Source organism: Myotis davidii, unplaced genomic scaffold, assembly GCF_000327345.1.
Source record: "Myotis davidii unplaced genomic scaffold, ASM32734v1 scaffold6, whole genome shotgun sequence".
NCBI classification, from domain to species: domain Eukaryota; kingdom Metazoa; phylum Chordata; class Mammalia; order Chiroptera; family Vespertilionidae; genus Myotis; species Myotis davidii.
The window spans coordinates 2742514-2757080 of record NW_006383011.1 but is presented as its reverse complement, the minus strand read 5'-3'; the positions used below and the strand labels follow the sequence as shown (position 1 = coordinate 2757080).

The following is a 14567-nucleotide window of genomic DNA, read 5'->3' as shown; positions in this document are numbered from 1 at the left end:
GAGTAGCGTGACCGGGGGCAGCGCCCAAACTCCCTGATCGCCCTGTGGCTCTGTGTGTGACAGGGGGCGGGGCCACAACCTCCCTATCCACCCTGCTCTGTTCATGAAAGGGGAAGGCACCCCAAACGCCTGATCTGCCCTGCTCTGTGCCTGATAGGGGGGAGCTCCCTAATCCCCTGATTGGCCCTGCTCTGTGTGGGACAGGGGGCAGCGCCCCAACCCCCCCTCCCCCATGGGCCCTGCTCTGTGCGTGACAGGGGGCAGTGCCCCCACCCTCTGATCGACCCTGCTCTGTGTGTGACAGGGGGCAGCGCCCCAACCCCCCCTCCCCCCTGGGCCCTGCTCTGTGTGAGACAGGGTAGAGCCACAACGTCCACATCAGCCCTGCCCTGAGTGTGACGGGGGAGTGCCCCAAACCCCTGATCAGCCCTGCTCTGTGCACAACAGGGGGGAGCTCCCCAATCCCCCTGATGGGCCCTGCTCTGTGCGTGACAGGGAGGAGCGCCCCAACCCCCCAATCGGCCCTACCCTGATCGTGATTGAGGGTGGCATCGCAACCTCCTGATCCACCCTGCTCTGTGCATGACAGGGTGTGCGCCCCAACTCCCCAATCGGCCCTACTCTTAACCCGACCAGGAGCTGCGGGGCAGGCACCTAGGGATTGGGCCTGCCCTCTTCCACCTGGAAGCGGGCCTAAGCCAGCATGTTGTTATCCCCTGAGGGGTCCCAGACTATGAGAGGGCACAAGTAGGGCTGAGGGACACCCCCCCACCCCCGCCCACCAGTGCACAAATTTTTGTGCACCGGGCTTCTAGTCTATATATATAAAAGCCTAATATGCTAAGTGTCTGACCAATTGGTAGACCACCAGGGGGCAGACACTCCAACCAGTAGGTTAGCTTGCTGCTGGGGTCTGGTCGATCGGGACTGGACAAGACGAGCTGGACACACCCTGGAGCCCTCCTGCGGTCCCTCCCTAGGCAGCCAACCTCCCACGGTCCCTCCCTGGCCAGCCGGCCCCCATCGGCCCCAGTGATCGCCAGCCAGGACAAGGGACCCTACCGGTGCACGAATTCATGCACCAGGCCTCTAGTATTTTATAACACCCTTCTGCTATCCTGAAATATCATTAATAGGTGATTTACCCTACCCCTACACATAGAACTTGTTCTAGGGGCTTAACTTACTCTAGCCATTATTCATTCACGCATATATTTTTGAGTACGTATTGTTTCCCAGACACTGAGCAGGAAGGGACAAGGGACCTCAAAGATTATTCAGTCCATCCCCAGAACTGTCTAGGAAGAAGGGGGTACTTTTTCCATATATTTACCTCCTCAGGGCTGAGGGACTCCGAGTACTACCCACCTTTCTGTGATTGAAGGAAAAGTTCCACTTAAAAAAGAAAGTTGAAAGCTATGAATTAAATCCAATTCACGTCATCTTGCAGATGAAGACCCTGAAGCTCAGAGAAGTTATTTAATGCCAGAGATGGGACTAGAAGTCAGACTAGAACTCTGGCAAAAATGCTCTTTGTGCTTTTCACCATGCTGACCGGCATGTTTCCTGTTCAGAATTTCATAATGTGTTTGATGGAGTAAAATGCCTGCCTAACATATACTTGCAGCCGTGAGATTCAGCATTACTGGAAAAATAAAGAGTGCATTTTACTATACATTTAAAGTCAGTGATTTAGAAACAAATACCCTGAAGAGATCCATGTCAACCCTGTAAAATCTTGGGAAATTCGTCAGCTCAGAGGCCATCCTAACAGCCTAGCAGCAAAGAATTATTGACATTTAGGAGGTGAAGGTATAGGCATCAATTCTTGATCTGAAGGAACTTTTCAGCAACAAGCTCTTCTTTTAAAAGCCACCCTTTGAAGTGATTGTTTGTCCAACCTCTACCTGAATATATCCAGTAACAGGGAGCTCACTGCTTTCTGCTTCAATCCTTGCCGTCTTTGAACAGCTTTTAGAGTTAGCAACTAGGTGAAATTTTTGTTGACTTTCTGTAGCCTTACACTCCATCTCCCCCTTGACTTTCCTACCTCTTGATTTGCGAAATCACTTAAGGTTAAAGAAAATACAAACCTTTTCTCATTCTGGGTATAGTGTTTCAGCCTGGTGGAGACATAAAGCAAATGCATCTTTACAATCATATGTTGTAAATTTGGACCCTGTGTCCACTCTGATCCTGCAGATCCCATTTGGCACCGAGGTCGAAGGGATGAACATTCTGGGATTGGTCCTTTTTGCCCTCATGTTAGGAGTGGCCCTAAAGAAACTAGGCTCTGAAGGAGAAGAGCTCATCCGTTTCTTCAATGCCTTCAACGAGGCGACAATGGTGCTGGTGTCGTGGATTATGTGGTGAGTCTTGCTGCCCTCCCCCCTGCTGTCAACCCTCCCTCTTATCTCTCCTCCATCCAGAAAAGAACCTGACTCTGCTGTTCTAGGTCACCTCTGGGTCACCACCTGGCCCAGGGCTCTGTATGTGGTTGATGCACCCCCAGGTGGGTCCTGGTGTGATAGAGCTGGAGGCAGTTTCCCCTCCTGTCCAGGACCTCAGAGAATCAGGCATGTACCATAGTTACCAGTTACTTCTTCAGCACCCACAGTGACCCCTTATGGTTCTACCAGAGGCCCAGTGCATGGATTCATGCACCAGTGGGGTCCCTCAGCATGGCCTGCAGGGATCGGGCCGAAATCAGCTCTCCAACATCTCCCGAGGGGTCCCTGATTATGAGAGGGCGGTTCTCAGGTGACACACCCCAGAATCAGGCTCCCTCCTCTCTGTTTCCTCTAGGGTGCGTCACCCTAGAACTGCAGCTGCCAAGTCACCACAGCTGCCAAGTAACCACAGCTCAGCAGCTCCTGCATTGAGCATCTGCCCCCTGGTGGTCCGTGTGCATCATAGCTACTGGTCAAACAATCAGACAGTCACTTAGGCTTTTATATATATAGATCATCAGTGATCTACTTATGGGTTCACACCATCATCCCATATTATATGTGATGCCCATATCATCTTGTGGAGCAATGAATTCCATAAGTTTTCTATCTGCTCTGTGAAATAAGGCTTATTTATCTTAAACTGATAGACCTAAAGCTTCAGAGGGGCCCTTTACTACCATATTTCACTACATGGAGGACAGATTCATGCATATGTAAACTTGGAATAGTCTCTTTTTTTTTAACCTAAATGTTTCTGTAGGTAGTATTAATGAAAATGTAATTGTTTAATACAAAATTATTAGATTGATTTTTGGCTAAAAGGTAAAATTTTGACCTGATTCCTCAGAAATTATACTAATTCCAGTGGCCATCCCTCGTCAGCTTCATCCTGCTGTTTCACTCAGGCCAGATTTCTGTGGATTTTAGCATCTATCCATTCATTGTCAGGAAACTAGTTTATCCTTTCATGCACAAAGCATTTTCCTAACTGTCAATCCTTACATATCCCAGAACTTCTCTCTCTCAATGGCATTGAGGTGGCACCTGAACTGACCAAATTCCAGGAGAGAAGCCTGGAATTTGGTAGGAAAGTTTGGAATTGGGTGGGAGGCCAAGTCCAAAGCCCCCACTGGTGGTGTTTCTTTTGCTCAACCACATTTTCTTGCTCAACCAACATTCCAGAGGCTGACTCTTATCATTGCAAACATGACACTTTGTTCGTATGATTGTTGTTCTGGGGAGAGAAATAGTTCCAGGAAGGAAAAAGTGTTGTCATCACAGGTCAGTTCCTTTCCTGGGTTTTTTTGTTTGTTTGTTTTCTGTTGTTTATTTTGTCTAAAATCTTCCCAAAATTTGGATTAAAAGAAAAGACATGGTCACTGATAGTGACTAGTAACCACTACACAGAGGTAGATCTCCTGCCAGGTCCTGCCCCCAGCCTTCACTTTTTTTATGGAAAAGTACTTAAAACATGTGCACAACTTAATGAATTATCACTTAATGAATTATCACTGTCACAAGCAAACACTCATCCAGATCAAGAAATAGAACTTGCCAGCACTTTCAGAGGTCGCTCTTATCCCCCTCCAACCGCTGCCCCCTCTCTCCACCTGAAGAAGGGAACTGAACTGACTTCTAACCCTGTAGACCTGAAAGGTCACAGGTTTGATTCCAGTCAGGGCACATGCCCAGGTTGCAGGCTCGATCCCCAGTAGGGGGCATGTAGGAGGCAGCCAATTGATGTTTGGTTCTTACATCGATGTTTCTCTCCCTCTCCCTCTCTGTCTAAAAATCAATTTTTGAAAATCGTTTAAAAATAAATAAAATTTATCAAAAAAAAAAAGCCAATGGTTATAAAATTCTTCCTCAATTTAGATTAAATTCAAAACAACTGACTTTGGTTCTTTGCAGCTCCCCTGGTTTGCTCCTTCCCTTCCTTCCTCTCGTCCTGCCATTGAAAAATCCCTTCACGCTCCAGGAGTGTTCCCAGAGGGCCATTGTTAATGACTTTCTCCCACGGAATCATGTTTCCCAAATCACCAAGAATTTTAAGCCTCACAAAAACCCCAGCTTCGTCTCAGTTCTACGAAATCGGTACTAGTCTTTTGTGTCTCTAAGTTTTCAGAAACAAGCCTGAGCAAAGCCGAAAGTCGGACTGCATTCCCAGCGGCTGTGATCTCGAGCAGTTCCTTGTCTTTCCACTCGGGAGTCCCTGTGGTCAGTGACAGCCATCTGTTCAGAACATCATATCCCAGGGGAAAGAAGCCTGGGTTCTGATCCTGACTCCGTTACCCATGGAGACGTGTCATGTCAATTTTACTCAGTTTCACAGCCTGCAAAATGGGCCCATCCCTTTCATTCTCAGAATCCTCCCAGGGGGAGATGAAGGCCGCCTCGTTGAACGTCCCTGTGTTGAGTGGGGAAGGGCCTGCGTCTCCCGGCCCCTACGTCACATCACTCTTACTGACAAGGACCTTGTGCTCATGCCCTAGGTATGTACCTGTGGGCATCATGTTCCTGGTTGGAAGCAAGATTGTGGAAATGAAGGACATTGTCATGCTGGTGACCAGCCTTGGGAAATACATCTTTACGTCTATGTTGGGCCATTTTATTCATGGAGGAATTGTTCTGCCGCTTATTTACTTCGTTTTCACACGAAAAAACCCATTCAAGTTCCTCCTGGGCCTCCTCACACCATTTGCGACAGCATTTGCCACCTGCTCCAGGTGAGTGGGTTTCGGGAGCCCTTGATGGCTCTGAGCTGTGTTGCTATGAAACCAGGTGAGCCCAATGGTAGATGCACAGCTGGCCTCTTAACATATTTCATTCTTTGAAAACTCTAAATTGGTCTTATTTGTTGTGTTATCAGCCCCACAGCTCTTAGGGAAATGGATTTCTGGGATTGCCAAAATGAGGAATTGCCTTGTTTCTTCTTCTTCTGGCTCCTTGATAGTCATCCTGACGTTATTTAGGCCATAGGAACTGTGGTCCTCACCCTAATTAGTAAGCCCTTTGCCTGAGTCAAAGAAAGCAGCCACTTAACTCAAAATGCATTGCAGGGAAGTTGCTAGAATGTTACCTGTCCAGGTCTCCCTCTGGATGCATGACTAGAAAATAAACCAAGGCATCATGGTGAGGGATGCCTGCTCAGCTCTCTAGGATTATCTAACTTAGCATAAAAGATGCACCTGTCGTTATCAGAAATCTTTCACACACAAAAAGTGGGGGGCTTTCTAAATACATTAATGAAAACTTTCCAAGGACGGCAGCACGTTGTTTCCCTCTCCTGCTTAGCTTTTGCCTCTCTACCGATGCTTCCTCCCGTCCTGAAGGGCCAGTCATATGACCAGGTAGTGTTGGTACAAAGGATTAGGGAGGCGAGGTTCTCTGGCTTCGACAGAAACAAACCTGCTCCTCAACTGCTCCAGCCGCCCTCCTCGGAGGCCGCTGGAGAGAACAGGTTTCGTTTATCCAGTTATCTGTGAACACAGTTACTCTTTCCAAATGCTCAGAGCCATTTCTGCTCCTTGGCCTAAAAGAAGAAAAGAAACCATCATGGTTTTTTGCCATGTACTTTTTTTTTTTTTTTTGTCAAGAGAGGAGGTGCACTTATGGAGTCAACAGTTCTTTGTTCTCTTGAGAACTTTTTGTGCCACAAGGTCAAGTGTGGTTCTTGAGAAATTGGGAACAGGTGCATCCAGGTAAGGAACACAGCAGGTCAGTGTGAGTCGGGTTCTGAATGCTTCGGGAGTTGACAAAAACCCACGCTGTGACAGAAACTTTGAAGCCGTTGTGATGTTCCTTGTGTTCCGGGGGAGAAAGCCAGGAACGAGGGTGGTGCTCGTGGTTCCGGTCCAGGGCCTGAGCCGAGCGGTCTGCTGCCCTTGGAAGCACTGTTCTCAGGGTCGGTTGTGTCTCCATTTCCAGCTCAGCAACCCTCCCCTCCATGATGAAGTGTATCGAAGAGAACAACGGTGTAGACAAGCAGATCAGCAGGTTCATTCTCCCCATCGGGGCCACCGTGAACATGGACGGGGCGGCCATCTTCCAGTGTGTGGCCACCGTGTTCATCGCCCAGCTCAACAACATCGAGCTGAAGGCAGGGCAGATCTTCACGATTCTGTGAGTTCATTCCTCCCTCCTAACTCTAGGCCTGGGTCAGAACCTGAGGGATTTCTTGTGATTTCCTTTGAAAAATCCTGCTAAGTACCCATCTGGCCAGGACACGGCATCGCATTTATGAAATGAGCACAGTGTGAATCCACTACTTGGAGAGAGTGCATTGTCTCTCGCAGGCTCATCGGGCAGAAAATTCAAAGTAAACATCATTACATAAAAGGGTACGGTCTTCTTTTTTTTTTTTTTTTAGTTTTATTCATTTCAAATGGGCCAGATCCGCCCCACGGGCCGTAGTTTGCCCACGGCTGGTCTAGGGTCATGTGGTTTTCCGTTGCTGAGCCATGGCTGCCATGTTCTGCACTTCTCTGTGCCCCCTCCACGCTCTGTGTTCATGGTGACCCTGCTGTGCCTTCCCTAGAGTGACAGCCACGGCGTCCAGTGTTGGAGCAGCAGGCGTGCCGGCCGGAGGGGTCCTCACCATCGCCATTATCCTGGAGGCCATTGGGCTGCCCACTCATGATCTCTCTCTGATCCTGGCTGTGGACTGGATTGTGTAAGTAGCAAGTCCTACCTAAGGGCATGGAACAAAGGAAAGTCTGTCTTGAGCTCCCTAGGGGCTTGGCACTCCCCTCGACCTGAGGCGTGTGGAGAAACTTCAAACATGCTCCCTGCCTTGTGAAGGAGCCCGCAGTTGAGCTGGCAAGACAAAACTTAGAGCTAGGAAAAGTTAACAACATGAGTCAGAGGCTCATGAATGACCATGAAATATTATTCCCAAGAACTTGCTTAGAGCATCCGGGAAAGCATGGGGAGAAGGGGGAGGGCACTAAAATCTGTGGAAGTTGTTGGTTCCGTAGGAGTCATAGCCATGGGTGCAGTGAGCCTTTGGGAATGATAGTCCTTGGCCAGAAATGCCCAGAGAGTGATTTCTGTGAGGAGAGGGAAGATGAACCCGGTTAATGGGAATGCCTTGGGCTCGGGGGAGGAGGTGTAGGAAGGAGGTGTGATTCGGCCGGCCATCGGCAGAGTTCCTGTAGACACAGAACAGTTTCTGAGTGCTGATTCCTTGAGTTGAGTGCTGATTCCTTTTTCAGGTAGGGGCGATACCTATTTTATAGGGAAGGTTAGCTGAAGTACTAGTGTTGGACAGTAGAGCATGTGGAGAAGAAAATGAGCCTTAGAGTCCAGGAACCTGGGTATCTATTACTTTTATAAGAAAAAAAATTATAAGAACATTCACCTAAAGTGAAGCCTTATGCCCTTAGGAGCATGCACTCTGGGTAAGAGCAGGGGCCCCGGAGGGTCACAGCTTGCCCGTGGCCTTGGCCCCTGTGACGGGGCTGCCCCCAAGTGGCTGCCGCCGGTGGCATTGGCTGGACCGCCTACCTTTCCTTCCCCACCAGGGACCGGACCACCACCGTGGTGAATGTGGAGGGGGACGCCCTGGGTGCGGGCATTCTCCACCACCTGAATCAGAAGGCGATGAAGAAAGGGGTGCAGGAACTGACCGAGGTGAAAGTGGAAGCCATCCCCAACTGCAAGTCAGAGGAGGAGACGTCACCGCTGGTGACACACCAGAACCCGGCGGGCGGCCCTGCTGCCATCGCCGTGGAACTGGAATCCAAGGAGTCGGTTCTGTGATGGGGCTGGGCTTCCAGCTTGCCTGCCATCGGTCGTGCCCACACTGTCAGTCCAGGCACCGGACACCGGGCGCCGCCCACCGCCCTCACCAACTTAAGCCTCCGGGCAATGTGTTGGCCCAATCACAGGTTTGTGAATCACTTCTCAGCACAGGCAGTGGGCTGCTGAGCCAGACCTGGTTCCTGGGGACTCGGACACAGACATGCAGCTTGATCCCCATCTAGATGCAACCATGTGCGCGCACCAGGGTCCGTCTGAAACACGCCCTCGAGCTGCCAGGCTCGGGGAAACAACAGGCTCGGCAAAGCTTGGGAACATGCAGGTGTGCCCTTCCCTGCACCCAGTCACTGCGGTGGGTGCTTTCCAGGCAAACTTAGGGGGTTTGCAGTCATCGGTCACATTGCCTTGCGAGCCTTAGTGATTGGAAAATTCCCAAATTCTTCGCCTTGAATGGAATTCGCTGAGCTGGGACTCCGGGTGTTAGAGTTTGTGCTTTCAATTAGGTGCAGCTGGCTTCTGGTTCAAGGGTTGTTGGTGGACTGGCGCTGCTGCACATTGTCAAGTTAGAAATACTCCAGATGGTGGCAGGGCTGCTGGCTTCTCTGGTCAGAGGCACTGAGTACACTGTCAGTGCTGAGATCAAAGAAAGGAGCGGGAATGCAGCCTGCAGGGGAAAGGGAAGCATCTTAACCAGACAGGATGCACACACACACACACACACACACATTCTCATTCTCCTCCCAGCCCTGGGGAAGCTTGCAGCTTCGTGACCTGGGCCTCTGACAACACTATAGCTTCCTCGCCATCTACTCTGCTGCAGGACCCTGGTTGGTTTCTCAATCTACTATTTTTTGTTGTTGTTAATCCTCCTGAGGGTCTATGCCCCCCCTCCCCACCCCCTGATTTTTTAGAGAGAGTGGAAGGGAGGGGGGGGAGACAGAGACACATCAATTGGTTGCCTCCCACACGCACCCCAACCAGGGCCAGGGATCAAGCCTGCAACTGAGGTACGTGCCCTTGACCGGAATCAAACCCGGGCCCTTTCGGTCTATGGGCTGACATTCTTACCACTGAACTGAAACGGCCAGAGATTTATTTTTATTTTTATTTTTTTTACCTAAGTGATACCTCTCTCCAAAGCCCTTGGTCTCCTGGTGAAGACAACGTTTATGATGGGGCTTTGCTTTCTGTGCAGTAGCCACTTCCTCACGCCGCTCATTCTCTGTGTACTTCCTCAGCAGCATCAGAGGCAGCCTCTCCTAGGTCCTCCAAGGTGTCATGAACTAGCCATCTCCCCTGCCATTGCATTTCCAGGTACCAGCTTCCCGGTGACTCCCAGGCCCAGGCCCCGTGTCTGCCACCCCCTCCACAGGCCGTCAGAGCTCCCAGACGTTCACCCTCAGCCATTCCCTTGTTTTCCCTGTTGCTGTGGTTTCGCTGTCTGTCACCCAGGCCCTGCAGAAGGGACACACACCTTTGTGATACGTGTTCCATTGCGATGAGTCTGGGTGGATGGCACAGAGATCGCCACTCCTCTGTTGTAAAATCAGAGAGGCCCGAGCCTCAGCCAAAGGGGTGAGGAGGAGCCAGGAGGCACAGAGCTGATCCAGCTCCCCGAAACCTTTAAACCAGCGAAGCCACACCCCTTTCCTGTGACGCCTGGAGTGACCAGGAACTGAGCTGAGGTGTCTCAAAACCTTTACCGGCTGGCTAGAGCTTGCTGATACCCTTCTGTTTTCAGAGGGGGAGACAATCACATTGATTACAAACGGCAAATGGACATTCGCTGCTTCTAAGGCTTTAGTATATTTTGTCTTTCCCCTTTGGCATCCTGATTTTCCTGTTTCTAATGGTGAATTTCACAAAACAAGGACATTAGAGCTGTGCAGTGAGACCCAGTGACTGCACGTTATCTATGCTGTGCCTGGAAATGCAGTAGAGAGTGCTCGGCCTGAAGCAGGGTTCTTCCCGATGGTGATCACCCCCTCCCCTGGGAGGGAGTAGGTGCTGTTTTTCTGTCTGTTTCTCCGTGCACAAGAGCAATCCGACCAGGAGTGACCTGGCTGGGAAAAGTCCCACTTTCTCATTGTCTGAAGATGTCTCCCGCAGGATTCTCTTGTAACTCGTTGTAAATACTGTTGCGGTACCGTTCATCTCTGTTTTGTATGTGTGACATTTGCCTTAAACATAGCAGTCTTCAACGATGAATACAGTGTTTCTACGAGGATCTGCGTTCCTGTCTTCCTTTCTTGTGTTTTGAACTGGCATATACCGATGGAGCTCTTTACTAGGCAAGGACCTGTGGGTGACTGAGGTGACTTATTTTCTAGCTGTTGGCCAGCAGGACCCCCGAGGCAGGTAGGCCCGCTCAGGTGAGCAAAGCTGCTGCAGGGCCGTCACTGATTTAGCTTCCGGCTGGTGATGGCCAGATGCTTCTGGGCGTCTCCCATTCAACACTAGCAGGGCTCTTGCGAAAAGCGAGGAGTTCTGCCACATACTTCCATAAAGTTAAGTTTTTTTAGGACAACTAGGTCAACGGGCCTGAATTACTCAGCAAGTCCCTGCATCAGGCAGTTGCCCGAGCCTCTACCATCATCACCACCACACCCAGCCCATTCTTTTATGTATAATCCCGTTTTAAGTGACACCACATTCCAGCACAATTAGGGAATTTAGAAACCTCTCATAATGAGATTATCCTACAAACTCATGCTGGAGGCTAGTTTCCACTCCCTCAGGCTCCTGACGAAACAAGTCCTCATTCTGGCCTGGACATTTCCAGCTCTTCGTACTGTACAGACAATATGATTTTAATTTCTGGGCAAGGCCCAAGAGACGAGGAGGGAGTTTGCCCAGATCAAGGGCCTGATGGGGCTTGTTGCTAATGAAATTTAGGTTCCCACCCTGGCGTGCAGCTGCCCTGAATCTGTTATGGAGAGTGTTTGGAGGCTGAGATGAGTACTCGCTGGTTCAGCTTTCACACGGCCATATCAAGAGGAGCAGTTCTGTAAGCTGCCTCTTCCAGGTTCGCAGTGACCTGCGGGGTCACCTGAGCCTGTTCAGGGAAACTTCCGATGGCATCTGTGAATGGCATAGTGGCCAGTGGTTCTCAACCTTCATGATGCCGCGACTCTTTAATACAGTTCCTCATGTTGTGGTGACCCCCAATTTCATTGTTACAAATTGAATATAATTAAAGCATAGTGATTAATCACAAAAACAATATGTAATTATATATGCGTTTTCCGATGGTCTTGGGCAACCCCTGTGAAAGGGTCACGATCCACAGGTTGAGAACCGCTGGGTAAACCATGTAGCAAGGAGGATCGTGCACTGCCTGGGGTCCAGTCCCAGCTTTGCCACTTGCTTGCTTGTGACCCTGGGCACAATAACCTCTCTGTACCTTAGTCTCCTCATCTTTAAAATGGGAATAATGATTGTACCAATGGCATAGGCTATTGTGAAGAGGAAAAGAGTTAATATATGTAAAGTGTTCCACAAGGTGCCTGGTACGTGGAACATAATCTGTCAGCCTTGGTCTCAGACACAGAGTGGCAGGAAAGTTTCCCAACCAGCCTGTGTCCCTTTGTGTTCCGGCCCAAGAGGCGTGCTCATGAAGAGACAGAGAGAAGATATATTTCAATCCTGGGCTCTCCTGCTGACCCATGCCTGTGTAGTATGGGAGTGGGCCCATTTTGAACATGTGTTCTAAAAATATTTGGACGACTGCTTAGAAGGAACTGGGCCTTATAAACAATTGTCAGGATGCACTGGAATGCCCTTATTCACAAAAGCAGCCCTCCGCTCGAGCCTTCCTCTCTTCAGCTCTATCCTCCCAAGTTGCAGTCCAGGAAGCAGCAGCTCCCAGCAATACCCTGCCTTCTGGAGAGGAATGTGCTCTCCTGGCTGAAGTTTGGCCCCTATTTATCATACTCAGGATGGGGGGGGCGGGGGCGGGGTGGACGAAGGCAGGTTCGGGTGTGGGGGCTCTGGTCTGCCTCCCAGTCTCAGGACCCTCCACCTGCAGGCCCCTTTACTTGGGGCTCAGTGAGTGAGACTGCACAGGGAGAGGGATGCTCTTAATTCATTTGAAAGCAACCTTCCCCCTCTTAAAGGAAAACAGCCACGAGTCCTCACTGGTTTTTCATCTTTTCAGAGTAGAGCTGAGGATCCTAAAATGTATCAAATCAGAGTCTCAAACCTGATTTTTGTTGTTGTTTTTGAAATAATAATATATCAGTGTTGGGCGGGATTTTAGCCAATTTAGGATTATTTGGAGCAAGACCCGAGACTGAGCTGAGAGCTTGGGGGCTCTCGGGTGGTTTGTAACAGATGCACTTACCTCAGGTCTGAGGGCACAGGGGTCCCAGGCTCCGCCTTCAGGGAGAAAGACAATCATGCCTGAAGCTCAGAGTGTTCCTTCTTTGAGAGGACAGTTTCAGGGGTGCCCTGAGGTCAGCAAAGAGCGTCTCTTCACTTTTTTTAGATTATAACTTTATTGAGATCTAATCCACACATCATAAAATTCACCCTTTTAAATTGTATAATTCAGTGGCTTCTAATATATCCAGAGTTGTGCAACCACCACCACAATCTACTTCCAGAGGAGTTTCATCACCCCCAAAAGAATCCCAGGGCCTCTGGTAACCACTAATCTACTCCGCTTGTGTGGATTCGCCTATTCTGGACATTTCACATATATGTGGTATCTAGCTGTACATCCCAGATACAGAGAATTGATGTTCAGAAAGTAATCACCGCCCACCTTCACTACATGCATGCTCCCACACACACTCAAAGGAGATCCTATAAAATCCTCTTGATCACCAAATACAGACTCAATCATTCTAGCCTGTTGAGCCCCTCCCCTCCCTCCCCCCTCCCGCAAAAGAATTTCTGATTATAGGGCTAACAAGAACACTTAAACAATTTGAAGAGCCTCCTCCCCAAACATGTATAAGCAGTGAAGGTCTATGTATCTAGACCACATGCTAAGTTGAAATGTGGTCTGGATCCAGGCGACTTTTTCTGCTGACATCCCTGCCAACCGCACTGTGCACTTCCACGCGGCACCGTCCACGCCATGCTCTGCGTGAGTGACGCCCCTGGAGTTGCGCGGCGCACAGCCCTCACCGCTGCACACGGCAGCCCTGAACTCCGGAGGCGGGCTCCAGGTAAGAGACTTGACTCACACTCACACAGGTCTGCCCTATAAATTAATTTCTCCTTTTTAATAAGTGGAGGCTAATGAGTCTCAGAGGCAATGCCTCCTTCTTCAGCGTCACTGCGCAGGTTGGTTTTCCTGGTGTTAGTGCGCCCGTCCGTCACAAGGCATCTGGGTTTGCCGCTAGGCACTTTGTAGCATCAATGGAACTTCTCTCTCTCTAGTCCGCAGAGCAGCCTGGGCTGGGCGGTGGGATGGCTCACAGGCTCCCCTTGCCTCCAGCCAAGCCCCTGGAAGAGAACCAATCTCATGACCAAAGGGCAGCCCGGGGTCTTGTGAGGGGAGGTGAATGCATCCCGTCCCTCCAGAAACACAAGAGCAACCAGGCCCATGATGAAGAGGCCAGGCGCCAGAGGGCAACGCTGTAGGTGCAATGAGACTGGTCTACAGGGTGAGGAGTCAGGCCAGTCCCCTTCCTCAGGTGGACAGAGCGGGCAGCGGGTGGGAGGGGGACAAGGGGGACCGCTGGAAGGGCTGGCAAGTTCTGTTTCTTGATCTGGATGAGTGTTTGCTTCGTGATAATTCATTATGTTGTGCATATGTTTTATGTACTTTTCCACAGGTGATACTTCATTAGTGGAGTATGTGACTTTCGTGGGGTCTTGGTGCTTTTCCTTCATGGGCCCTTCCTCCATTAAAACATATTAAAGATTATATTTCATAACTGTGTTGATCTATGGACCAATATAATCCAGACTGGATTCTATCCTTCTGATTTTAAAATATCTTTGTGGGTCCCTAAAAAAAAGGTGAGGACCAGGGGGCAGGACCTGGCAGGCAATCTAACTCTATGTCCTGGTTACTAGTCACTTTGGATGATCATGTCTTTTCTTAGGCGTCCCCCTCACCTCTAGCCAAGCCCCTCTAAGAGAACCAATTGGAAATTGGAAATTCTCTCAGCTAATTTCATCTTGGTCATCAAGAGCAGGGGCCAGCCAATCATAGCCCACCACTTGTTTTTGTGTGCCCTTGACACTGCTCCAGAAGACAGCATTGTGAGCTAAGCCAGGGTGGCCCCCTCCCCCTGTATCAGGGCTGACTTACCCATTAAGCATAGTACATACAGGGCTTATGACCCCCAATACTTTTAGGGATCCACAAAGATATTTTAAAATCAGAAGGATTGCCGG

At 49.9% G+C, this 14567-nt stretch overlaps 1 protein-coding gene across 1 annotated transcript in view; it reads left to right on the top strand.

The window, feature by feature from the left end:
• The window catches only part of SLC1A4 (solute carrier family 1 (glutamate/neutral amino acid transporter), member 4), a 23805-nt gene extending 14681 nt beyond the window's left edge, over positions 1-9124 (top strand). The window contains exons 4-8 of the mRNA XM_006778536.2: positions 2203-2369; positions 4946-5179; positions 6381-6575; positions 6991-7125; positions 7976-9124. Of these exons, the coding sequence (XP_006778599.2) occupies positions 2203-2369; positions 4946-5179; positions 6381-6575; positions 6991-7125; positions 7976-8213 (969 nt within the window). The 3' untranslated portion in view covers positions 8214-9124. The remainder of the gene's footprint in view (positions 1-2202; positions 2370-4945; positions 5180-6380; positions 6576-6990; positions 7126-7975) is intronic.
• The last annotated feature ends 5443 nt before the right edge of the window (positions 9125-14567 follow it).